Genomic DNA, 25086 nt, shown 5'->3' on the forward strand with positions numbered 1-25086 from the left:
TATTTTGTCCGATTCTGAGGCTCACTTTATGTCACCAGTGATCAGAATCATTCCTATATATATCGGATGACTTAATGTTTTGAGCTAGCAAGCGAAGTATGTTTCTGTATGGCCATTTCAATATGCTTTGCTTTCATGGCCTCCCTCCCCCAGTGTGTCCGCCTTCCCTTCCTCCTGACTCTGCTTGGCCTTCTTCCTCATAAAATTTATCTATAGGTTGAAATAATTGAGCGAATACATTTACATGAGATTTTCATATTATGGAAACAGTTATATTTAATCTTAGAAGAAATAGGTGATTGTAAGGAATTCTGACATAAGAATAATGCCATGAGGTTTGGGGAGGATCAAGAGTCTTGTTTTCTTAAGAGGTTCTTTTCCCTTCCTGTTCTTCCTTCTTTATGACATTACTACATAGGCCAAGGTAGATCAACTTGAGATCTCCCTGCCTCAACCTCCTGGGTGCTGTAATTATAAAAAAATTACCACTGTATCTGGCTAATACTTTTATTATTATCTTATTTGTAATTCTGACAATCTTCACCAATCTTTGTCTACGCACGAGGCATGCTACCCATAGCTCCAAGTCCCCTAGCTATTGAACAGATAACAGGAGGCACATTAGTCAATTCGTGCCCTGGAGCATCAGCTACCAGCTCACTAGTGTCACAGCAGAATAAACAGTGAATATTTGGAATTACGAATCACCTCAAACTTCTTCAGCTCTTCCTTAGCAACGGTATAGAGCACCCCAGAAGAGCTGGGGAACGCAGCCGTCCTTTCCGAAATCTTCAGCCAGTCTTCAAAACGAGAATAGTCATCCAGAAACTTCTGCCACAGCCGCCATGTCTCTTCGATTCTGAGGCAGATGATGGAAGAACACACCCCTGTCATTAAGGCTGCTGAGGATCAGAACCCTACGATGCCTCCAACAGGATTAAGGGTGCCGAACAAGTAACTGTTGGCACCCCTAGCAGCTTTGAGTTAAAGCGCCCAGAGAAAAAGACAGCCAACTGTTGGAGCTAAAATAAAACAGCTGCTGGCTTAAAAGATGGCCTGCAGCTCTGAACTTGGAATGAAGTCAAATTGGATATGAAAGTACAATACACAAGTAGCCCTGGCGTTTTCACGAGAGGTTAGAAACCCTGCATGTAGGCAGTGCGTTCAGGCCAGTGTACCCCTTAAATAGAACTGAAGTTGGAAATTTCCCTTAAGGGCAACATCAGACTGAGAGTGATAATAGTTATCCTTGAAAGACAACAGAGCTTTCGGGACTGGCCAAAGGGCAGCATGGCTTTAGGCCACTGAGGTAATTTTGTAGCAATCTAGAAGGAATTTTTTGCCACTGTCATTTTTCAAAGGGCTTAAAAGTGTTTATTATTCAATAAAAGTAGCACAGGAAGTTCACTGTAATGCTCATTTTCACATACGGGCACCACGAGGCTTCTTCTTTGCTCCCCTAAGACCCACCCACTGCCCCTCCCACTCTTGCTGGCCCCTTTTCTCCTAAGTACTTCCTTCCACATCAGGGTCACATATATTCTGCTATCCCTTCTTCTTCCCCCTTCTTCTCAACTCCTTCCTCCTCCCATAGTCCCCTTTCTACTCTCATGTCCTGGGTATAAACCTGTATGTTATCTCTACATTTAAATGGAGCTTTATGTGTGTTATCTATGCATTCAAATCTAGATTTATACATGTTATCTATACACTTACATTTAGATTTCTAAACCTAGATGTAGAGATTTTGTTTGTATTTTAATAAATAAAGCTTGCTTGAAGATCAGAGAATAAAACAGCACACTGGTCAGCCATACAGATCAGGCAGTGGTGTCATACACACTAGTTATAGGGGCTGGGTGGTGGTAATGCACACATTTAATCCTAGCACTAGAGAGGAATGTAAGACAGGAGGAGACAGCTCTCACACAGTCTCATTCTGAGATTCCTGGAGGCAGGATCGCCATTTCGGTTTGAGGTAGAATTAAGAACCAGTGGTTGGCTGCTTTGCTTTTCTGATCTTCAGGTTGAACCCCAATTTCTGTCTCTGAGATTTTATTATTTGTGCTACACCTAAATCTAGAGACGACATGAAATATTTATCCTCTTTTGAGCCTGGCTTATTTCATTTAACACTATGAGGAGTGGAATTTTATTAAAAGAATGTTGCCCTTCTATAACTACCAATCCTATAATGTTATACTTACTTCTTAAGGGCAGACTTTAGTTTTTCTAGGTAATATTTAAACTGTCAGTTCCAATGTAAATTGGCCTGTTCTATTACCACTATGCCTACTTATATTTGCAATGACATGTAGGTAGTGGCAGTTTCGGAAAGCTAAGGCTATTTTCGGACTTTCTAACCGATGGAAAATAGCAAACTGTGGATGCAATGAACGGGAAGATGGATGGAGCCTTTTTGTTGTTTGTTTTTGTTTGCTTTGTCCGTAGCTGCACATCCCAACTCACTTGAGTCTCCTTTCCATGGACCTTGCACAGATGTTCCTCCACCGCCGGTCCAGGTTCCGAGTGGCCTGCTGGATGGAGTCACACTCGGCCTCGGTGGCACAGGCATCACAGTCATGCAGGAGGACCTCACACAAGTTGAGGACGGAGGCGACACCCGTGCTGTGCTTCTCGATGTCTCTCTGAAGCTCCTGCCGGGGAATGAAGTGTGCTTTTTTGTAAAGTCTGTGTAAACAGATGAGAGAACCCACAGCCATGCTCACCAACTCCTAAGTGGCTCTGCCATCCGTGACTGCAATTTCACTTTTGTGAATGAGCAAGTTTGCCGAGCCTTATCTATGACACCTCAGAAGCTCAAGGTACAATATGAGAAGACAGACCTGGAAGTATTCTGTGAGAAGTGCCAAAATACTAACTGATCAGATAAAATGGATCACACTAGAGACTGGAGAGGAGGCTCAGTGGTTTAGAATACTTGCTACTCTACCAGAGGGCCAGAGTTCAGACCCCATCACCTACTTTGGGAGGCTCACGAATACCTGAAACATAACCTCCAGGAGACCCAGTGCTCCCTTTTGACTTCTATTGATGCCTGTAGGCAGACAAATACACACACACACACATGCACACGCACATACCACTCTAAGAATAAAACTGGTTTAGTAGTGAGTGAAAAAAAATGAATGCTGGGTTGGGCTGGGGAGATGGCTCAACAGGAAAGTGCTTGCCACACAAATGTGATAGCTTAAGTTTGAATCCCCAGAACCATGCAAAGCCAGACATTCTAGGCAGCATGATCTGTAATGCCAGAGCTCCATAGGCAAGGTAGGAGGCAGAAACGGGACCATCATCAGAAGCTTGTGGGCCAGCTAACATGTATACACAGTGTACACGTGTATATACTACAAGAAACCTTGCATCACAAGAGACCCTGTGTCAAACATCAAAGGTGAGGATGAACTGGAGACTGTCCTCTGAATGCCACATGCATGCTGTGGCACACACACACACACACACACACACAGAGAGAGAGAGAGAGAGAGAGAGAGAGAGAGAGAGAGAACGAATCTTGCCCTAGTCTCTACTAATACATCACTTTCGTTCCAATTGATCAGACAATCAACTTATGTGCAGCTATGAGTAGCTCCCCCTTCAGAACTGAGACTTAAGCATCACAGGTCTGCAAACACACCAGATAACATCAAGAGGTTACTGTGGTTTAAGAAACTGAGGTTTCCTTTCTTGAATGAGATCATCACTACTTCCCTTGGAGCACAGTTTTAAATGGAAGACAGAAATAGAAAGCTTTTGATAAAAAGCAGGAAACTGGATTTTATCCAACTTCAACATATGAACTCATGTTAACTGCAGAAACTGTGAATCAAAACTATTCATTATATCCCTCCCTTGGGCTTTTCTATAATTTGGTTCTAAAATGTTCTCCAAAGGCCTGTGTGTCAATGGTTTGATCACTGGCCAGCAGCAATACTGGGAGGCAGCAGGACCTCTAATAGGCAGAGTCTTAGGGACATATCACTGGGGGCATAGCCTTGTAAAGGGTATTGGGGCTGCAGCTCCTCCCGACTTCTCTTTTATGCATCTTGGAAGCTAGGAGGTCAACAGTTCTCCTGAGTCTCTCTTTCCACGGTGCACTTTTCCTCCACAGCAGCAGAGCTGTAGGACCCATAGACTGGAATCCCCGAAATCGTCCGGCAGAACAACGCCTTCCTAACCTGAAAAGGCTGGGATGGTTTTCTGTGTTTCCAATTTTCCTAGGCATTTATAATAGATCTTTATGTTCTGAAAGTGTGTGTTTTCTATTGGGGATTTTTTATTAAGACTTTAATTAATTAATAATTTCTTCCTTCATTGAAAAAGATTTTGGTGACTTTTATCAAATAATTGAATTGGATATTGGGATTTAGACATGAACTCTTTAATTTTATTCTTTATCGCCTCTTTTCATGTTCTTGATCTTTTCATTTTATATGTAGGAGAAGATCAATCTTGAATGTTCCTTTTGGAAAATGCAATAGTATCTTTCATTTCTAATGTAAAATCTCTCATTTCTGGGAGTATTTAAAAAACCTTACACACACGCATGCGTACATGCAGGCACACATGTACATATATACACATATACGCACACTATTTTCTGTTGCTTCTTCTCTTCCCTTTACATTTTATTTACCCTGTTAACTATGGTCTTTTCCTTCATGTAAGAAGCTCCCTTAAATGCTGGAGACTCTTGCCTACCTGCACGTAGTAAGAACGAGTCGACAAAACTGGTCATCAGTTTTCATTTCTCACCCCTGGTACATACCTTACCAGGTTCTCCAGGAGAATGTGGGTGGGGGTTCTGAAAGCCAGCCAAGACCCTCCCAATACAATCAACAAAATCTCAAACATCACTCACAGAGGACACTAATCTTATAAAAACTGAAAATGTCTCAGTGGAAATGGTTTTTAAACAATGGTAATTTTAGTATAAAACCCAACACCAAAAGTCAGGAATGGTCAAGGAACAAAAAAATAAAAAACTCAGTATCTAGGACTATACTTTCACGCCTATTCTAACTAGTGCACAGTGTTTGCGAAAATTAAGTAAGTATGCTAATTCAACACAGAGTTGCAGAGCCCTGTCCTCACTTATACATCTACAAAACAACTCCCATACCTAAGGCTCAGGGAACATCTCCAAAGGGGGGTGGGGTAGAAAGATTGTAAGAGCCAGAGGATCAGGGTGTTTGCTGTGGGACTGTGTCTCCCAGGAATGTCAGCAGCTAAACCCAAATTCTCACCAACATGGCTGATGAAACATGAGGCAAACACAGAGAACAATAGCAGATATGTTAAGAACTGGGAAAGAACCTGAGGCTTCAACCCTATACAAAGAACAGGCAGTGAAGAAATACTGCGGGTAGGAGAAATAGCCCTCTAGAGGGAAGAGTATCCCAATTGGTTATCCAATATCAAATGGCCAGCATATGTATACTTACACACATACACACAGGGAGAGAGAGACTGCAGTGCAGATTACACACACACACACACACACACACACACACACACACACGCATGTAACAACAATTAGTGAAAAAAGAGACCAAGAATAATTGAAAAAAGAGGCCAAGAGAGCAAGGAGAAGTACGAAGGAGGGCTCGGAGAGAAGAAAGTAGAGAGGGAGGTGATGTAAATATAATTTCAAAAAATAAAAGAAATAATTTTTAAAAAAAGCATGCAAAAGCCTTAGAGCAGTTTCCAGCCTCTGGCCAAACATCAGTGGGGATTATCAGCTATTGTTAGTATCACTGTCATTCATTCCTTCCCTCCCAAATAAGTGTGCCAAAAGGATTTGAAAAGTATTCTCTCTCTCTCTCTCTCTCTCTCTCTCTCTCTCTCTCTCTCTCTCTCTCTCTCTCTCTCTCTCTTTAAGCTGAACATTTTGGCCACCACAATGTAACTGTTAACAGAGGGAAGTGAAGCCTGGGTAGAATCCTCAAAGGTAATAAAGGCATCGGGTAATATGTTCATGGCTGGCAAGTGGAATCCGATACGGTTAGTAGGAATAAGTAAGGGAGGTGGGAAACACCAATCCCCTCTGCTTGTGGGACATCCTCCTTTGCTTCTCTGGGCTATGTATTTTATTTCAGGGAGCTGCGCTGCCCTTCCTGTGTACATAAAGGTGACGTTACTATCTGAAGATCACACAGTCCCCCTCGAAGGACAGAACTGATTACTGAAGCGCTCAGTCTGCACCGCTGTCTTTCTCTGAGCACCCTACAGTAAGTCAAGGGCTTCTGTCTAAATGGTGGGTCCACGGAGAAGGAAGTCATCATGTGACGGTTTGGATAACCCTTTCTTGTGTTAGATTGCTTCCAGGAGGACCAATGTCACTAACTCTAGGACAGCACAGACACCTTTAAAGAGTCAACTCTGCAAGGCTACAGAGCCCACCTGTCCCCACCATTCTCTTACACAAAGCTCTGCCCCTCACCACCAGTCCCGCCTACCTCCCTCCCCATCTTTTATCCTAAGTCAACATCCTGTACCCACCCCATCCTTCTGGCCAAGAGGACGTGTACACCGCGGCTTAGCAACCCTACCTGCTGCTCACTCAGCTTCCTCTGTATTTCCTCAGAGTTACAGGATTCATAGACAATGGGCTTGGCCAGCTCTGACTCAATGTGGGCCAGCCAGGTCCTCAGATTGCCCATGTTCTTATCCAGCTGCTGCACGGCCACCAGGGTTTCCTTGAGTTTCTTCACCCTGTGGGCAGAGAAGTGGACACATCAAGAGTCAATGAGATGGCAAAAGGCCCTGCTCTGAGCTGTCCTGATGTGCAGATGTGAACGCTGGGCCTAAAGCCAAGTTGCCCTGGTTCGTTCTGGCTCAGCTCCTTATGGGTAGTGTGGCTCTGCTGTATGTCTTGTTTCCTCAGTTTATGAAAAGGGATTTCACAGACTACACAAGGATTTATAAAGTGTAAATAAGTGGGGGATGGAGAGTGCTCAGTGAGGGATGACATTCAGGAAATATTTACAACTATTATACTCAATACAGTTAAAATAATGTAAATGTGACCCCATGGCCTTCGCAGAAGTTATTCCCACAAATAACACAATTTATATTTGGAGGAAGAGAAACAGCCTGGGAGAAACAGGCTTACCTGGTACTTGAGGGCCCTAACAAAAACACACAGAAATGCAGTTCTAAGATCCAGGAGTGAGGGGCAGATGAGCTAACTCATGCCTAAATCCTAGTGTTACAAAGCATGAGTCAAGGGGCTCCCCTCCCCCCACCCCCCGCATGGCAACCAGTCAGCCTAGCTAAATACGTGGGCTCCAGGTTGAGGGAGAGACACCATCTCAAAAAGGTAGAAGGTAATTGAGGAGGCAGCTGATGTCCATCTCTGGACGGACACACATACACACACAGGGATTTTTTAAAAGAAGGTGGAAGACTGGAAAAGTAAAATGTAGACCAGATATAGGATCTCAAAAACGGGTGTCAGGTTCTCTGGGATTGTGATTTGTGACAGTCATTTTAAACAGGATCTTATACCAGGGTTGTCTCAACTCCGTTCAGACTCCTGCACTCCAATCCTATGGAGTCTGAATCTCCAGGGATAAAACTATAGAAATAGCACTTTAAATAAATGTAGTTCCTACAAAGGCTGATATTTGGGAACTAGCACTATGCTACACAGTATTATAAACAGTATTGAAGAGAGGAGCTCATGTTTAACAGCCAAAAGGGCTCTGCAGGCCCTGAGTGAGCCCTTCATTCAGGGGTTGGATACGTACCTAAGATGCTTATGATAAGATGTAAATCATTGTGCTCACTATGTTTATGTAAATGCCTGCAGAGGCAGGAAGACTTCCGAGCCCCTGGAGCCGGAGCTGTGTTCAGTTTAAAGCCTGTGATACTTGTGGGTTCTTGGACTCAACCCAGGTCCTCTGGAATAGCAAGCAGCAAGTGCTCTTAACCAGTTCCCCTCTTCTTAATTTATACTTCTCTCATACATTACATCTCAACCAGTTCCCCCCTTCCCCCTCCTCCTACTCCCACCATTGTTCTAGATCAGACTCCTCCTTCATTTCTCTTCAGAAAGGAGCAGGCCTCCCAGGGATCAACAAACACAGTATAGCATGCTACAATAAGTCCAGGCATATACCATCACACTAAAACTGGATGAGGCAACTCAGTAGGAGAAGATGGGCTCCAAGAGTAGTTAAAAGAGTCGGAGACACCCCCACTCCTATTGCTAGGCAACCCACAAGAACACCAAACTACATAACCATAACATATAGTCAGAGGACCTAGCTAAAACTCATACAGGCTCAGCGATTGCCACAAGGAAGCTTGCTCAACTATGTTCACAGCAGCTTTATTCATAATAACAAGGAACTACAAACAGCTTAGATGCCCCTCAACCGAAGAATCAGTAAAGAAAATATGGTACATTTATACAATGGAGTATTAACTCAGCTGTTAAAAAAACCACATCATAAAATTTGCAGACAAATGGATAAAATTAGAAAAAAAATCATCCTGAGTGAGGAAACGCAGACTCAGAAAGATAAACATGGTATGTACTCACTCATAAGTGGATAGATATTAGCTGCTACAGTAAACGATAATCATACTATAATCCACACACTGGGGTCATGTCTTTTAGTCTTATAATTAATGACTTTAAAAAAGTAGGGAATAAAGGTGAGGGTGTAAGTCATGGACCTTCTAGAAGGATCTATTTTTTTTGATATTTGTATCATTTAATAAAGAACCATGATTCCATCTTATAGTGATATCTCATAATTGTTTTCTTTCTTTTTTTTTTCCTGGAGACAGGATCGGGCTGACCTGTAACTCTCTGTGTAGATCAGGCTGACTACAAAATCACAGAGACCTTCCTATCTGTGATATGTGTAAAATCCCCACATGCTGGGATTTTAGGTAGGATCTAATTTTTTTTTAAAAGCACGTAATGAACATAGTTCATCATGGGAAACAAACCTTATAATGTACTTAGAGGTAGAGGAAGAAGTCAGCCCAGAGGAAAGGGGGCAGAAATGTACACATGCACATAAACAACAAAGCAAGGGTATAGAGGGGACAGCTCAAGGTCACAGCTGTGGCGACAGTTGAAGCAGTTCTGAAAACAACTTTCTCCAGGAGGGCAGAGTGAGTAGGAGGCCGAGACCGGAAGAGATCCTGCCTCCACTTCATTTCTATCACGTGACTGGTGCTGAGCAGGAGTCCCTGTTAAGGGTCCGGCCAGGCGGACTGTAGATAAACCACAGAGCAGGCTGCTGGTCATGATGAGGCCCAGCCAAGGGGTTCTGGTCACAGCGCTCCTGTACAGTTCCGCTTTCTGGGTAGACCACCTCCTCCTGGCTCAGGAAGCATGGGGACTGCTCTCAGGGCAAGTAATCAGATCAGCCAGCAGATAAAAAAGAAAGTGTTTCCGTATCAAAGTGGCCTCACTGAAATGGTATCTTCTTGTAAAAGAATGTCAAGAGCCACGTGATGGCTGAGACTGCAGATTGTTAGGAATTTAAAAGCAGATCGTCAATAGAATGCTCCGTGTGATTCAGAACGTACACTTGTACACTTGGATGCTCCATCTCCATGGCATTAGCATGCTAAAGCGTCCTTCTCTAGGTAGAATACAGAATCACCCCATGGTGCTCTTAGCCTAGTGTGGCTCCTTCAGCGCCCACCTCAAGTGATTTTCTACAATTCTCTGTCCATAGGAAGTCACTATCCTGGAGAAACATTCCACCATCAAAGTATTTCTAGCCTATCAATTTATTTTTAGTTCCTTAAAATTGAAGGACGATATCACGTCTATCATCCCAGTTTCAATAAATCAGCGTGCCTCTCTCAAATGAAACCAATCCTGATGGCACAGTTACGGGTCTTCCTTGGGACTGACCTCAAAACACTACAACAAAAGTGGATTCTGAAGGATTTCTATTCTGCTCCCCACATTCCTTAGTTGCCTGTAGTTCTTCATCTGGTGTTGGAGTTCTGTGAGATTTTCCTCTTCCATCCTAGTAAGTCTTTTCGGTGTCAGCTTTGTTCAGGCCTTGCTTAGGGAAGAAACCCTCACCCTGATTGGTTATTCAGTATTAAATGGTTAGTCCTGAAATCATATACATGCATGTAACAGTACATGGATTGAACCAGTTATATTCCTATGTTTAGGGATGTGTTGTGTGTTGTCTGTAAGGGCAATTAAGAAAAAGAACATGTATTTGAGACAGTAAGGGAAATACATGAGAGGATTGGCTGGAAGAAAGAGAAAGGGAAGCCGAGCGGTGGTGGTGCACACCTTTAATCCCAGCACTCGGGAGGCAGAGGCAGGCGGATCGCTGTGAGTTCGAGGCCAGCCTGGTCTACAAGAGCTAGTTCCAGGAAAGGCACCAAAAACTTCAGAGAATCCCTGTCTCAAAAGAGAGAGAGAGAGAGAGAGAGAGAGAGAGAGAGAGAGAGAGAGAGAGAGAGAGAAAGGGAAATGATGTAATTATATTTTAATTTTAGGAAACAAAATGAATACTGATTTTTAGAGAGATGGTCAGCTATACATGCTAGCTAGCATGCGCACGTGACTAATTACAAGTGTTTGGTTGCAATGCCGATATGCAATAACATTTAAGCTCCTAAAAGCACTCTCAGGTGAGGTGGTATTAGAATATTTTTTGGCAAAAAAAAAAAGTGTGTACTTAAAAAAAAAAGTATGTCTATATTTCCAATCTACTCTTTTGATCAAGAGTGAAACTGTGGAGCCTTGTTTATCACACTCGTAATTTTACTCGCAATAAGAATTCCTTAATTAGCTGTAGAAGTAGAAGTCAAGCTTGTTTCTCTGGGGCGCTTCGTGTTCCTGGCTTTGGATATTTCCAAGCACTTTCAAAAGTCATCCACCCGTGTTTCTGTCATTCAGAAGACAAAACTCACTTGGGTGGTTAATGAATGATACCTTCAGAAAGGTTGCTGATGCAGACAGGTCTCAGGGAACGCATCCTGCAAATGACAATGGCAATGACATAGAATTTGATTTAGTGACATTGTCTACCAGTGGTCTCGCTGGTCCAGGACTGCAGAATGGCGTCTGTCTGTCAGGCTGCAGAAAGTCTGTCCTGAAGGGGGACCTGGAGGAACATCTTCCTTCCCCTCCCACGTGGCTGGCTCTCTGTGTTGGGGTTGGGCAGGTCACGGTCTCACACTGTCATTAGGGTTCCCTGGAGGCTGCAGTACTGCCTTCTCCACATCCTACTGTACTGATGGGCACCATCTGTGCCCTGTCCTAGCTGGCCTTCTCCACAGTAAGCTTCAGAGAGCTAGAACGTGAATACCTACATTTGGATTCCTTCCACTACCATATGTAGCTCAGTGTTTTATACACAACTGAACCTTATTTAAAAATGCCTAAGTATTAATAACTAGTAGTCTTAGTAAAATACTTTCAACTAACATTTCTACCTTTCACACCTACTTGAGAATGAATGTTCCCAATAAGTCTGACATTATCAAACGATCTAAAATTAGTTGATTCTCTTTACTCAAAGATCACGATTCAAAGCACAAATGGATGTGAGTAAATAATATTCTATCGGGCCAGAAAAATTAGTAAGAGGACTTGGATTCTGTGAAATATTGAATGAGATCCAAGGCAGTGTGGTTAGTGTGCAATGCGTCAAGGGCGTCGTGACACGGAAATGCTTGTTCATATAGTCCATTGGGGACAACTTCCTCTTTGAAGCTAATATAAATTTAGCAAAGTCAAAGGGTGAGCACTTAACTGGGTCTCCTTTATAATATTCAGAAAAGTATATGGTCTTACAAACTGCACAATGCAGGATATGTATGCTGGGGAGCAGATGTGGGCATGGAGGAAGTGGACTTTAAAGCCTCATTTATTTGTAATAGCTTATTAAATTTGATATTTTCAGGGGCCATCTTTGCACAGAAGAAATGTCTCATTTTCTCTGCATTATTTCTTTGAAAGAAATCTTTAAAGTGTCAGAATAGCCATTTATTTACTTATTTTGAGAAAGCAAGAAATTTGGGCAACATTCCCTTGGATAGCATTCAGGGTCATAATTTCACATAGATGCCAACATATGACATACATATGCAGGGTTTAACAAGCATGATTAATTTATAAGTCCTTATAATTTATATGCGTCCTTTCAGTCCAAAGCACACTTCAAGTTCTTGACCTTCTTGAGAAGCACCATGTTACTGGATCCAATTGTTCATCACAGTAACACTACCACACAAATGAACACATGAATATGTGTAATTACATACACAGATATATATTTAACATATAGCATGCATACTTTTCTTCAAATAATTAGTGTATCCACAGCCCAACACCAAATAGAATTGAGATTCTAAATATAAGAGAGCCAAAATTGCTATTAATAAATCCCACCCACCTTTAAGAATTAATCCAAGGGTGAGACAATAAAAGAAAAACATTTTTAAAGCAATCTTAAAATAAAGATCCCTATCATTTGGGAAGCACTCTGAAATCTAACCTTTAGACCACTAAGTGTGTTATTGTTATTCTAAATATAGTAAATCACAAACTCAATATTTACACTAAGCAATATTCCTATTTTTAGATCTGAATTATAGTATTTGTATATATTTATAAGACATATGCATGAATGAATTAAAGTGACCGACCAACACAAATAGAAACAATTTTTCTCTGGTAGGAAAATCCTCCTCCCCATCTCTGAAACATGCTTTATTTACTATAGAGAAAGCTTTTGGCTGCAAAGCAATGAACCAGCTCTAGCCCACTTTCACTCTTTTCGGAAGCCACCCTTTAGCTAGCAGATGGTGGCCTTGCTGAATCATTTTCTCAATCGTGCTCCCGTCTCGGCCTCTCCACTGGAGCCATGATGCCTGCATAATACGTATGCTCCAGACACAACTAAAATACCGATCTGATTAACCTTTTTCACATGACCGATAGAGAAACAAGAAACCAAGAACGAGCTCTTCAGAGTCCAGGGCCTACAGCCACTCATGTCTACTTAACATCGGCTTGAAACATTCCAGATTAAAGAGCCCAGTGTCTATCCCATGAGCCCCACGTAACTCTAAAGCTATGCCCAAGAGAGAGACTCAAGAAGATGCCTGCCTGGTGACATCGCAGTCACATTCTGGGAGATCTGTATCCGCACTGCCGTCCTCCGCCATCCTCAGGGCACGCACGTCTTCGGCCACCACCATGAAGCTCCCGCTTGCAAAAGCCAAGCTCTGCAGAGCAAAAGGCTCAGTCCTTCCCTGGGTGAGAAGAGAGTTTCTCCCCTTGTGTGTGCTAGGAAGCATGAAACTGCTCTTGGTGGACAAATGGTGCTGGTGGCCTGTCTGTTAACATGACACTGGGCAGTCACAAGTGGTCATGTTTCTAAATAAAACCCACATTCATGAGCATGTGCCAGGCTTGATCTCCTGGAATGTAGGCCACGAGGGTAAGAAGGGAAAAGCTCAGTGTAATCTGCCTGGAGGAGCGGGTTACAGGTCTAAAGAAAGGGTCACAGAAATAGTGACTGCTACCCAGTCTCTGCTGTTCCCTGAAGATGGTCAGATTTTCCTGTGGGCTCCTAGCTACGCCAGGAAAGCTACTTGGAAAAGACAAAACACCAGCAAAACCTTCCAAGGTGCTACAGACTGCAGCAGCGAATGGAAGCGGAGCCCCCTGTTCGGGCCAGTCTGCCAGCTCAGTGGTATGAGTAGCCCTTCTAAGGGGTTGCTGGGGAAGGGGGGCAGGAGCCTGCGTGGGAAACCACTTGATATCCACTTTCCAACAGACTATTTCAACATGGGAAATATCGAGGCAATATTGATCACCACTACATGTATACAAAACCTTTATGTATTTAAAAATAACATTATTTTAAGATAATATCTTTAAAATTTTTTTGTTTGTTAGGATTTCAGGAAACCGTATTTTGTGAATTTGGGGAATTTTCAAACTCTTTGTACAAAGCATATAAGAAATATGAAAAATTTACATATGGGCTGGTAATGCAGCTTAGTTGGTAGAGTGCTCTCCCAGGAAGCATGAAACCTTGAGTTTGGTTCTCAGAACTACATAATAAGTAGGTGTTAGGAATATTTCCTAACTCGAGCTCCCTGACGGCACAAAATTCCCAATCAAGCCAAGACAAAACAAGCCAAATTAAGAAATATCCAGGTTTAATGGGAGTTCTGCACTTTTGGGTGTCCCCAGGGGAAACGGGAAGCTGTGGACCGACTTTTGGGAACTTATTTAAATACCAAGGGGAGTGGTCCTGACCCCCACCCCTAGGGAGTGGTCAGGACCTGGCCTTCTGGGATTTGGAGTCCAGACCAAGCCTGGGGGCTGGGACCTAGGCTCCCAATTTGAGAGTAGGCATAGTGATTTGTGCCTATAACCTCAGTACCGAGGAAGGTGGAGGCAGGAGGATCAGAAGTTTAAGATCTTTCTTGACTATTATGTAGTTTAAGCCTGAGTGAAATGACTCCCTGTCTCAGAAAAAAAAAAAAAAAGAAGGGAGGGGCAGTGATCTAGCCTAGCAGATAAAGGGAGCTGGCAAGCCTTTAATGATCTAAACTCCATTCCTGAAAGAAGAGACCTCACTCTTGCAATTTGTCCTCTGAATTTCACACAGACATTATAGCTTTCCCCTGCCCCTATTCTGTGCAGAATGTACAAATAAAAATATAATTAAACTTTTATAAAAACTCCAAAAGTATGTGCCAGGTTCTGTTGTTTCATGAATCAACACTTTTGCTGGAAAGGGGGAGTCGTGAATGGGTCTGAATAGCAGAACAGAATAATGCAGCTGCCAGTTCATAGCCAAAGACAGGTGTGGAGGAAGTTCACCCGGCCTGAAGACAGTAAACAAGGAAACAGAAAGCAAATGTGATAGCCAAGTGACTTCTGGGAGAAGGTGAAAGGCAGACTAGATCCAGTGTGGCCTTTGTTGACAATCAGCCCGTGATCTGCTGTGCTTTTAAAGGTGGTGCGTAGACATGGACAAGATATCGACACAAAAGTGTCCCACAGGAACTCGTCTACATGATGAGATTCTAAAGACTGGCCACAGATGGACATCTTATAGACTACCGGGCATAACACCCCTTTCTTATCAACATACAGCTGAAATCAAATTTATCTATATGTCTTTGGGGATGGTAAAAAAAAAAGAGCAAGGTCTAGAAAATTCTCACCTGAAAAATCCCACAGATGTGTTGTAAATAAACATGGCTGTGAGGAGCAAGTGTCGCCCTCTGTGTATTGTCAGCTGACAACTGAGCAGAAACTAAGCCAGCTGCCGACAACTGCACCGTGTTAAGGTCAATGGGAAATATTTTTGGCATAGTGCATTTTCCCTCTGCATGTCATTGCAGCCCTGAGATTCATGAAAGAAATTTAACCAGTTTAATGGGATTCTATGGACAAAGCGCATTGCTCCATGAGTCAGAATCTGACACACCCAAAAGTCCCCAGGGTGTTGACCCAGCAGGAGGTCTCTCCAAGAAGGGCATTTATAGTGCACGAAGTTTCAATTTCTGCCTCTGAAATAAGATTTTATTGTGATCTTGGTGGCGGCGAAGTGAGACTAAACTTCACATTGGGATTCAGAACTGTGGGGCATTTCAGCTGCAGGGTAATTTCAGTGGAGAGATGTCTTTCCTTCCCTGTGTGACCCTGAGCAAGGAGCTCGCTGTTTCTGCGCAGGTTCTCTCCATGTCTGCCAGCACAGATTCTCGGGAGGAGGCCCTCTCTGGTGGCATTTGTCCTTAGAGCCTACCAGTCGTTGTGACACTCTGGTTACTTTACAGACGAAGGGTCTTGCTCATGCTACTCCAGCGTTGTCCCACTGAGCCACACCCCAGCACCAATGACTATTCTCAGGCTTTGGATACACATCCCAGCACCAGCCACTATTCTCAAGCTTTGGATACTCAAGGAATGAATGGACAAAGCTGTCTGTCAGCGCTGGCATCCCAACGTGAAGGAAGCATACCTAAAGTGAAGCCTCTCCACACTCAGTCCCTCTTTTAATATAAACTAACCTCAGCATCTTTAAGTTGTACCAGCGTTTGAACCGATGGCAAAGGCCCTCGTGTGCTTTTCCTTTATGTTTGCCACCCCTTTTGTTCACACGGCCCATCTAGAAAATCAATGCCACAAAATGTGCCTCTCCAACATGAGGCCCATCATTATGGTCACTGTGGTGGCTAAGCAGAGGGTTACAATAATGAAGTAGTTTATTTTCATGAATAAGCAGAGGGATGAAAGTCAGCCTCATTCCCACACCCAGCTAACTAGACACATAACAGGGATGTGGTAGCTCCTTGCTTTCCCCACTAAAGATAAGAACACCGACAAATATTGGGGAAGAGGCTTTTCTTTCTTTTTCATAGGTATTGGGGTACCCGTGAAGCCCCCAGATGAAGAACCTTCCCATACCATTCTCTCCCGCACCCCAAATTCATTTGAAGCTAATGAGCGTGTCATTTATGGGAGCAGCAGGAACATGGTAGAGTTGCTCAGAAGGAGGAAGCCAGGTGCTGCAGGCCCTTTAGCCTCGTGGTTCTCAACCTGTGGGTCGCAACCCCCTTGACAAACGTCCCTCTCCAAAAATATGTTTACATCACAACAGTAGCAAAATCCCACTTACAAAGCAGCAAGAAAAATAATTTTATGGTTGGGGAGGAGTCACCACGACATGAGGAGCTGCATTAAAGGGTTGCAGCATTGCAGCATTAGGAAGGCTGAGCGCCGCTGCTTCAGTGGAGATGAATAAGGACCAAGAGGCATTAACATGCACGCGCGCGCGCGTGCACACACACACACACACACACACACACACACACACACACACACACACACCGCAGGCATCCTATTGCACCTGGTCCTTTTACCTGGCGGCGATGAGGTCCAGGAGATGCTGCCACCTGTCGTTCACTTTGCTGAGCTTGTACTGGATCTCAGAGGCTTTGCTTTCGTGGCTGGCTTTAGCAAGCCTTTCTCCCATTTGCTGGAGCTGGATTTTGTTCTCTTGGGCAACAGCAATTTCCTCTTGATAATCCTGCATAATCAAAGCAATCACGGAGGTTAGAAGGCATATTCTTAATGCATTCACCTGGCTCCTCTGGAAACAGGCTAATTACAGTTTCTACTGTTTGGGCAGCTCAGGCCTGAGGAACACTGTGTGAATATCGGTCTATGTATACAGAATTAATAGTGCCTATTGCACAATTAATTAAATGTGGAGTCCAGACTCAATTACTACATGGATTTTCTTAAAGGGACTGCAAGGCACTTTCTTTTTTTTATTACTTAAAAGGGTACTAAGTTTAGGCATAATGCCATACGACTATGATCTCAGCACCTGAGAAGTAGAGGCAGGAGAATTAGGAGTTCAAAATCTCCTTCGGGTACTGAGTGAGTTTGAGACCTGTCTGGGTTGCATGAGTCCCTTTCTCAAAAAAACAATGCTAAACAAATACATAAGCACATAAATGTGTGCTGTGGCTTATGTAGTGGAGAGGAAGGCTTTGAGGAAGGGAGGACAATAAAAACAAAGGCAATCTAAAAGAAGAGAGAAGGCTGGGGTTGGAAAGGCATAAGCAGATAAGGGTAGGAGGGTAGAGGAGATGAAAGGTTAAGGATTCATGCAGTGGTGGCGCACGCCTTTAATCCCAGCACTCAGCACTCGGGAGGCAGAGGCAGGCGGATCTCTGTGAGTTCGAGACCAGCCTGGTCTACAAGAGCTGGTTCCAGGACAGGCTCCAAAACCACAGCGAAACCCTGTCTCGAAAAACCAAAAAAAAAAAAAAAAAAAGAAAGGTTAAGGATTAAGATAACCCAAATGAAGAGGTTATGAAAAAGTTTTAAGCAAATCCACTACCTTATAACCAATATAAAAACACAATTAAAAATTAATGAGTTTTGAGGGATTTGGGCACAGACTCCACCCTTTCCTGTGGAGTCATTGACAATCGTGAGCTGCTAGGAAAGGAAGACATAGCTTTCACTAAGAGCACAGTCCTGGGTAAGCTGATGATGCTCCAATGAAAGACCATGCAACCAAGAATATTTGGGCAGCACCAATTTGCCTTTATGCATTAAAAATAAAAGACACAAAGTGGGGTGGGTAGGGAATGAGCGTAGACCCGGGAAGCGTTGGTGGATGGGGTGAAGAGGATAAAAGTGTGTGCCACCAAATCATGAAAAAATGAATGAAATTTTAAAATGCCATTTGAATGTATGCCCAGAAAAGCTAGAGAATGCTATTCAGTGAAGCAGGAGATTATTGAATTTGGATCCCTAGAATCCATGCAAACACAAAGCTATAGGGGAACAGAGCTAGGTGGAGGAAAGCTAAGCTGAATGCTGGGAGAAAGAAGGGCAGAATCAGAGAGAAGCCATGTAGCCCTGCCCGAGACAGATGCTGGAACTTTAGCCAGTAAGCCACAGCTACATGGCAATACACAGATTGATAGAAATGGGTTAAATTAATGTGTAAGAGTTAGCCAATAAGAAGCTAGAGCTAATGGGCCAAGCAGTGATTTAATTAGTACAGTTTCTGTGTGATTATTTTGGGGCTTAGCAGCCAGGAACAAACATTCCTCTAAAGGTAGGATACTCTCTTATGCATTTGTCTGAGAAAAGGGGGCCTGAAAGAAAGAGGATGGCAGGTGAAGCTGCATTCCTGCTCAGAGTCAATTGCCCTGGCATGCTTAGGACTCTTCGTCCTGGTCCACCCACTGGTTCATGTTCTTTCAACACAAAGGGATCCAAAACCGAAAGTACTGAGTACATGTATGTATAGTTTTAACATTGCATCCCCAAATTAGGATGATTTTACTGAAAAAATGTTGACTTCAAAAGAGCCATTGTAAACCTTGAAATGTACTTGGAGTAAAACCGTGCTCTTGGGTTGTCATTTCAGTGAAGCTGCCTGTGTCAATGCCAACAGACAACAATTGTTGGCTTCAAGTAATCTGTCACTTGGTTTTTCTACGTGGTCAAAAATACTGAGGTCTTCTTAGTGACGCTGTGCATGCACAAGAAAGACAGTAAAGCATTTGAGTTCCATGCCATCTTCTATACACACTAGCAGAATCCGTATTCACGGGGATGTCTTTTCCTTCTTTATTCTTGCAGTGCTGGGATGAAACCTGCACTGCATGCATGCTAAGAAGGCCGTTCACTGCCAAGGTGTATATTCAGTATATCCCCATCCCCTCAACCTTTCTCCCCATCCCCTCAACCCTGCTCCCCACTCCCTTGTTGGCTTTTGCTCTTCCTTATGAAGCAGGGTCTCACTAAACTGCCTAGGCAGACCTTGAACATAATATTTTTGTCCCAGGCTCACCAGTAGCTGGGATGACAGGCCCACCTGCTCAAAGAGTATTTCAACATTGCACCAAATAATACAATAAAATCGTTCCCATGAGAAACTGAAGTTTCAGTAAATTTTAAGTTATGGCTATATTTTGTTCTAGAAAGTTTTTTAATCATTCATAAAATATAGATTCTTAATTTCATAGGGAAAAGTAATGAGAATAGAGACACATGTAACTAAGAATTACTCTTTAGCAGAATTTATGATGGTAACTAGTATAACAGACCTGCCTAATACAACATTCCTAGACACCTAGCAACCAGGAAAGCCCCATGATTAACAAATACTATGATAATGCCTGCATCATCTTGGCCCAGGAAGAAAGACTTCGACATAAAATAAGCAAGTTGGTTACTCAGAGTTTTTTTTTTATATTTATATAGAAAACTAATAAAGTCATGAATGCTACATGTTGGCTTTGGAGTTTATCTTTACTCTGTATGTGTGTGAATGGAGAAAGACAAATTTCCCCAATAACTGCTGTATTGCTTTTCAGAGTAAATGAAGCTGCAATGCCATGCCTACTCTCAATAAGCACGAGATGCAGGCTTCTGAGAAGTTAGGCCCTTCTGCTATGCATCCACTGCTATGGACAGAGCAGGGAGAGCAAAGAACTCCACAGACAGCATCCACATTCCCGGCAGGTTTACAGCGTGGCAGGGCTTCTGTTCCAGAAAGATAACATACAAGTGAATATGAAAAATATACCATACGTGTGCTAATGTGGCATTCAAATCGGCATCCTGACTTCAGTATTTGCTCAAAAATGCAAAAACTTTACTGAAACCCACATAAACATTTAAAATTATGAGTTGATTCAGTGAACCCTGTTTAGATATAAAAAAATGTCCTCTATCCAAATAATTTTAAAATGCATAGATAGCTTGAAACAACAGGAATCCAGAATTTCCAGGAATGTCTTCATTCCTACTGAGGGCCTAGAGATCATATTTTCTAGGGAAAAATCAGTTTTGTTCATTCTAAGGTTTTTTTTTCCTTTTAATTCCTCTCTAGTGATATCTGTCTCTAAAAACCAACCCATAAGAAATAAAACCAACAGAAAAGTGGTGTGCATGAATGATTCCTCTGGGGCAGAGAGCAGAAAGCCGGTTTCCTTGCAAACTAAACGCATCTTGTAGATTTTACATGTACAGTGGGTCTTTCCCATGTTCCCTTTTCACATGTTATGAAAACAGGGCTTAATACATAGCGACAGAGAAGTGACAGAGACAGGGAAGACAGGGAAGCACTGGGAAGAAGGGAGCCCCAGGCCACATCACCCTGCTCACCCCTCTCACCCCACTCACCTTCTTGAGTTTCTCTATCATCTCTTCAATGAGGATGTCTCCATTCTGGGAGACTTTGCCCTCCATCTGGGTCAGCCACTCGCAGAGTTCTTTGTTCTTCTCACTGAAGACAGCCCACTCGTTCAGTCGCTCGCTCACTTGCTGTCGTCTTAAGGAGACCTGGGAAGGTTAAAGTGGGATGGTTATGAGGAGGGAAACAACAAGAGAACAATGCCTACCCTGAGGAGGAAATGGCATGCGGGACCTGGGCATTCCTGCGGGCATGAAATAGAGGATTTACCAAAGGAAACAAAAAAGGGTGGGGGAGACGGCTGGAGAAAAGGCTAAGCCCAGTGGCTGCTATTGCAGAGAATTAAAGAGAATTAAAGTTGACCTACGGACACCCAGGTCCACCTCCCAATACCCACATGATGGCTCAAAACCCTCTCAAACTCCAGCTCCTGACGATGTCCTCTTGGTGGTCAAGACTACTTGTTGATCTTTCGGAGGATCCAGGTTCAGCTCCCAGCACCCATATGATGGCTCACAACCCCTGTCACTCTAGTTCCGGAGTATCTGATGCCTCTTTTGGTCTCCACAGGCACCAGGCACACATGTGGCATATTTATATCCACGCAAGCAAAACACTCATACAAGCAAAACACAAACAAGTGTTTTGTTTTTGTAAAATAGAAAGATAGGGCAGGATGGAGTGAACAGGAAATGGCAGTTGAGTCTCCTGTATCTGGATTGTGTACTGAAGGATTTGCAGAAACCCAGCCACCAGAAGCAGACAATGACTCCTGGGGTTCAGCTCTGCCCTGACAATTTTACCCCAAGCAGGCACCCTTATTTCTCCATTTATAATGCTTTTCTTTTCATTCTCTTTCTTTTACATAATTTTGGCTTTCATTGTCTAGATATAGGTTTTCAACTTTAACCTTTAAAATATAAATAATCAAAATTTCCCATTAAACTTGTACAGAGCTACAGAGCACAGAATACTTTAAAAAATGTGGAAGATTTTTTTAAAGCTGAAACCCTTTATCTGGAATTACTAGAGCTAACAAGGTGGGTTTTTTTAAACGTTTGTTTACATTTTAGCTTCAATGAGATATAATTCACATAACACAATCCCTCTACACTATACAACTGAATGTATTTTTGTATATTCAGAGTTGCACAAATATAACCACGATCAATTTTAGAATATTTTCATACCCCACCCCAAATAACGGTGCCTATCAGCAGAGTGACCCTTAGTCTTGATTGCCAACTTGATGGGTTGTAGAATCATCTAGAAGGCATACCCCAGAACCTGTGTGCTGAAGCAGAAATACCCACCCTTAAAGTGGGTGGCATTTTCTATTTGTCAGCCCAGATATAAAGAGGTCTCAGAGAAATGGAGCATACACACCTGTGTGTCTTTGATTCTGCTTCCTGAGCGACTGTGGCCATCCCTGTTTCTTCTCCCTCCACTGACATCGTACTTCTGATTCTCCACCTCTCCAACGTGGACTAAAAACCAGTGACTCTCCTGGGAACTTCTAGACCTTCGGCACTGAATTGGGGCTGCCCAGACATGTAGCTTCATGAACTAGGTAACTTTAGCTTCCCCCCTCCCCTGGAGTCTGTGTAGCATGCAGACAGAGGTGTCAGACTACCCAACCCCTAGGAGGTAAGCAATATCTAAATGACTTTCTGTAACACACATATGTGCACACACAGAGACACACACATGTACACAAACACACACGTACTCTATTGACTTTGTCTCTCCAGAGACAAAGGGTCTCATATAAGAAAGAGTTCTCTGTACACTTCTCCCAACTCTGGTCTAGTCTCCATCTCTGTATGCTTACCTAATCCCAACATTACATGTAAATTGGAATCAAGGTTAATGTTCTTTTGTAGTGGCCTTCTTTCATTTTTAGCATAGTTTAAAAGTTCGTCCATATTAAAGGATATATCCATAGTTCATTCTTTCTAACTGTTGAGATCGGTTCACTACATAGACGTGATATATTTTATCTGTCCATTCATAGACTGTGGGCATTTTGGTTGGTTCTAATCCTGATTGACTCTGAATAATGCCGCCACACAAGGTCATGCACAGGTGTCTGCACAGACACAGTATTCATTTCTTTAGGTATATGATTGTTGGATGATACAGTAACATCGGCAATTCCCACACTGGTCATTCTCTGTCTTTTTGGCCAGAGCCATGTTAGTGGTAAGAAGTCCTTTACCTCTGTTGATTTTCATTTGTCGTTCCCTAAAGGATAAGGGCACTGATGATCTTTCTGGGTCATTTGTATATCTATCTTCTTTACAGAAAAATGAACCAATCCATTCGCCCATTCAAGAAACTGGGCAGACTACTTTCAAGAGTTCCTTAACTGCTGCTGATAGAATGGTTTGTTTGTTTCTCAGACTCTAGAACGATTCATTCCAGGATTCTAAAATCCTGTAAGTTCATAATGCTCTTGGTTGGCAGTGCTGTTTGAGTTACCTAGGCATGCTTATAGTTGAGAGTCACCACCTATCAGCAAAATGAAGTCCGATTAGTGGGTTGGTTATCAGAAAGCTGGAGGACGGTCCCCCGAGGCCATGTCACAGCCAACCGGTCACTGACTCCATTGAGCAAGATGCCAGCCCATCAGTTTTCTTCGTTTGGATTTGGGTTTTTATTAACTCGATATTTTATTATGAAAAGTTTTCAATAAATTTAAGTAGAAAATACTGTATGTTAAGCATTTGAGACATGACCTCATGGTGATGTCAGGCTCCAGCTCACATCAAACTCAGAGTATGTTAGCAGTCAGGCTGGTCTGGAAGGCATGATCCTTCTGCCTCAGCCTCCTGAGCGCTGGGGTTACAGTTTCTGATTCCCAGACCTTACCCAAATCATTTATATTGTGTGTGTGTGTGTTTTAATTTTTGATATAATGCTTCCCCGTATTAGCCATGCCTGCCATGGTACGTGCTATATAGACCAAGCTGGCCTCAAATATAAGGTGGCCATCCTTATGTTTCTGCTTCCTGAGAAGTGAGATTATAGGCATGAACCACTACACCTAACATTCCACTTTTAACAAGTATTTCAAATTAATCTCCTTTTAATGGGAATAAAAACACTTCAAAGGTACCCTTGCTTCTCCACTAGCAATGCTGCTTCTGACTATTGGTGATTAGGTAGACAATATTCTAGGTTCCAAAGAACCCCCATTTGTCTATGATCTTATGCCCGAGAGTAGTTTGGGAATCAGTTAGCAAGCCCACAATACTTTCCATAAAAGCAACCCCAGGAACCCGAGATTCCTGAAGAGGAGGCCACATAGTTGTATCGCAGCTTTGGAAAAAAATTTCCATTAGAAAGTCCCTCTTTGGGGTTATTAATTAATCCGATTTAAATAACTACTTCTCTAGATTGGGTACCACTACTGAGTCCACCAGTGTTACCTCAGTAATGCAACACAGGTTATCATTTCATTTTCTTTGAGGCAGAATAATACAGAGGAGGCAAGCATCAGGGAACTCATTTGGGGTGGGGATACAAGTTGCAAGGTTCCATAGACAAAGCCCATTTACTCTGAGCTCTGCCCAGACTGTGCTATGCAGTGATGTCAGTCAGCACAGAAGGATCTACTCTCCTGAAAGACTCTGACTGTGAATTCTCCACCTGTCAATCATAGGGCGCCAGAGAGGGAAGGTGGATGCTGTGGTTAAAACCCGGGTTCAGTTCATACAGAAATTTACAGGAAACTGCTCTCTAAGGACAAGAAGCTTCCTCCTTAAGAGTTTGGGATGGTTTTGTCCCACTCTTGAATGGCTTCCTCCACATGTTGGCCATGATCCGAAAATGGATGCTAGGGTACCCCTTCACCAACACCTGTATGGGGGTTATCACAGGATAGCACCTATTTCTTTGAGGAGTAGGTGTACCCCATCCCAGGGTGAGCTGGACAATTTCAGGTATCAGCTTTTGGCCAGTCAAAGACAGGATCAGAAAAGCTGGCGTCTTTGATATGGGCTATGGTGCGCAGTAGGATCACATGCAGAAGCATCTGAGACTCAAGGCCAGCCTCCACTACTCTGCTGAGGAGACCAGAACAAGTGTCCTCTATCAGCCTTCTTTTTGTTTGTAAATAGACATTCCACTTTCTCCAAACATGGATATTTAGTGTTTGTAAGAAAGAGTGATCTCCATTGTATCAAGTACTGCACTATACTCCAGGATGTGGTGTGCAGACAGGAAGGCACGGGAAAGCAAACAGCTCAGAAAAGGCTGGTGTACACCACTGGTTTGACAATCCCCCATCTAAGTCCCATCTTTTCTCTCCTCAGCATTTGGTGCTCAACATCTCCAGGGACCAGCTTGAATTCACTTTCTTCGA

At 43.0% G+C, this 25086-nt stretch overlaps 1 protein-coding gene across 12 annotated transcripts in view; it reads right to left on the reverse strand.

Moving 5' to 3' along the window:
* Syne1 (spectrin repeat containing nuclear envelope protein 1) overlaps positions 1 to 25086 on the reverse strand; it is a 461878-nt gene that overhangs the window by 31036 nt on the left and 405756 nt on the right. For all 12 annotated transcript variants that reach the window (XM_050135800.1, XM_050135794.1, XM_050135793.1 and 9 more), the window contains 5 exons: positions 20711 to 20869; positions 16915 to 17081; positions 6573 to 6735; positions 2470 to 2657; positions 709 to 859 (listed from right to left, as the gene is read on the reverse strand). In XM_050135800.1, coding sequence (XP_049991757.1) covers positions 709 to 859; positions 2470 to 2657; positions 6573 to 6735; positions 16915 to 17081; positions 20711 to 20869 — 828 coding nt within the window. The remainder of the gene's footprint in view (positions 1 to 708; positions 860 to 2469; positions 2658 to 6572; positions 6736 to 16914; positions 17082 to 20710; positions 20870 to 25086) is intronic.

This window comes from Alexandromys fortis, unplaced genomic scaffold (genome assembly GCF_014885135.2).
Source record: "Alexandromys fortis isolate MF-2015 unplaced genomic scaffold, M_Fortis_MF-2015_v1.1 scaffold_23, whole genome shotgun sequence".
NCBI lineage: Eukaryota > Metazoa > Chordata > Mammalia > Rodentia > Cricetidae > Alexandromys > Alexandromys fortis.